The 1757-nt window shown below is 35.3% G+C and overlaps 1 protein-coding gene across 1 annotated transcript in view; it reads right to left on the reverse strand.

Annotated features, from left to right (window-relative positions):
• LOC106537040 (complement C3) overlaps positions 1–1757 on the reverse strand; it is a gene marked incomplete in the record, with an annotated part of 14600 nt that overhangs the window by 8832 nt on the left and 4011 nt on the right. Inside the window, 3 exon segments of the mRNA XM_014034405.1 lie at positions 576–638; positions 932–1084; positions 1187–1264. Of these exon segments, the coding sequence (XP_013889859.1) occupies positions 576–638; positions 932–1084; positions 1187–1264 (294 nt within the window).

A 1757-nucleotide genomic window follows, 5' to 3' on the forward strand; every position in this document is an offset into this window, starting at 1 on the left:
CTGTAATTTAAAAACAAACAAAATAATCTATATACAATAAAAAACAAGTCAATAATGAAATGGAAGCAGAAAGAAAACAAAATATAATATTGGCCCATTTCTTCCTAAAACTCATCCTTATAATCAGTGCCTACACATGGTGGAGAAACAGGTTTATCAATGGCAATCAACACTTTGTTCACATGCAAAAGAAGGCCATCAGCCTAACAATATCAGGGTACTAACGATCTACTTTTAGACAGACAGTAACACTATTAAAATGTATAGTTAGTAATCTAAATGCAATGCTTATGAGTCTACCTGAATGCCTCAGACAAAGAAATCTCTTGGAGGAGAGATGAAACATTTCATTAAAGAAAAACCCAGGTTCAGAGGATCTACGTACTTCTTATTTATTTTTATGTTTTTTATGTGCTTCTATTAGATTCAGATGAAACTTTTTTTAAAAAATTGCAGTTCAGCCCTGTTTTTTATTTTATTTTTTCACAGCTATGCCAAAGATTAGGCATTGTGCCAAAGTGCTATCAGACCTGTGTAAAAAAATAATAAAAAATAAAAGATAAAAAATCACTTGCTTTCACTGTGGCTTCTCCTGATCCTGTTGCGGTCACTTTCACATCTTGGTTTGTGTCATTAATCTATGAGGGTAAAGAATGTAAGCACAACCATGCATGAACAAATGTTATTAGAACATATAAACATACACAGAACATATACATAAATATATATTCTGAAATGTATTCACAACCAGTTTTAATCTCACTTTATATGTTCTTGTGGCATAGTGGTTGTTCTTTTTTTTAATAGAATAAAAAGAAAGAGAAAGAAAAAAGTGAAATGTAATGAGAAAGAGTGAGAGATTAGAAGATATGTGAAATATATGTTGAGAAAACACAAGACAGCACACCCGACTTCTTGGCTCCACACCTACAAAAACAAAGATGGCATAGTGGCTGTTCCTGTTAAAGTTGAATTTGTMAGGTTTTGATCTGCCTGGCAACAAGATGTCCACATTCAGATCATATTCTGGTTCTCGAGCATTAGCCCAATACTCTGACACAGCCTGGTACACCATTATAGTAGCCTGGTCAAAAAAACGAGAAGCAGGAAAAAAGGTTCTAATTACCAATAAAAAAGTAAATTTCATTAAAAGCAAGGTTTCTGTTAACAAAACATTTTGTGTTACCTGCGTTGATCCATAGCCTCCACCAACTTGCTGTTGATTGTTGAACCATCTAACAACAGGTCTTGCATCTTCAAAAGCCTTTAATGAAATAAGGGGGAAAATAAACCCTTGTTTAAGCATTTGTTTAGTTTACAGTATGTTAGAATATTTGTACACATCTTCTTATAATATTATCTCCTCTTATTAACTATGTTCTGAGTGCTTATATTGTTTGCAGTTCAGCTTCGGAACCAAGGCCGACCAAACCAGAGCAGGCCAAGAACATGTCCCCCCTCTTCTGGCAGACTGGGGAGGACAAGTTGTTTTTGATGTGCTGCAGCTGCTTTTCTGTCCTTATCCTTGAACTGTCTTTATCTCTTAGAAACAGAATATTCTGTTAGCCATCTTTATCTTGTCAAACATGTTTGGACCGTTTTTACCCCCACCCTTGAGTTTGAAACAGTGTGTAACCAGGACTCCCAAAGTTAATAAAAGCAGGTGGGCGGCAGAGACTGATTTCAGAGCGTGTGAGAGAGTGTAATGAAACAGTCTCTTGCACGTTCTCATTGCAAGTAAAACTTTATTGACTCTG

This window comes from Austrofundulus limnaeus, unplaced genomic scaffold, assembly GCF_001266775.1.
Source record: "Austrofundulus limnaeus strain Quisiro unplaced genomic scaffold, Austrofundulus_limnaeus-1.0 Scaffold2102, whole genome shotgun sequence".
NCBI lineage: Eukaryota > Metazoa > Chordata > Actinopteri > Cyprinodontiformes > Rivulidae > Austrofundulus > Austrofundulus limnaeus.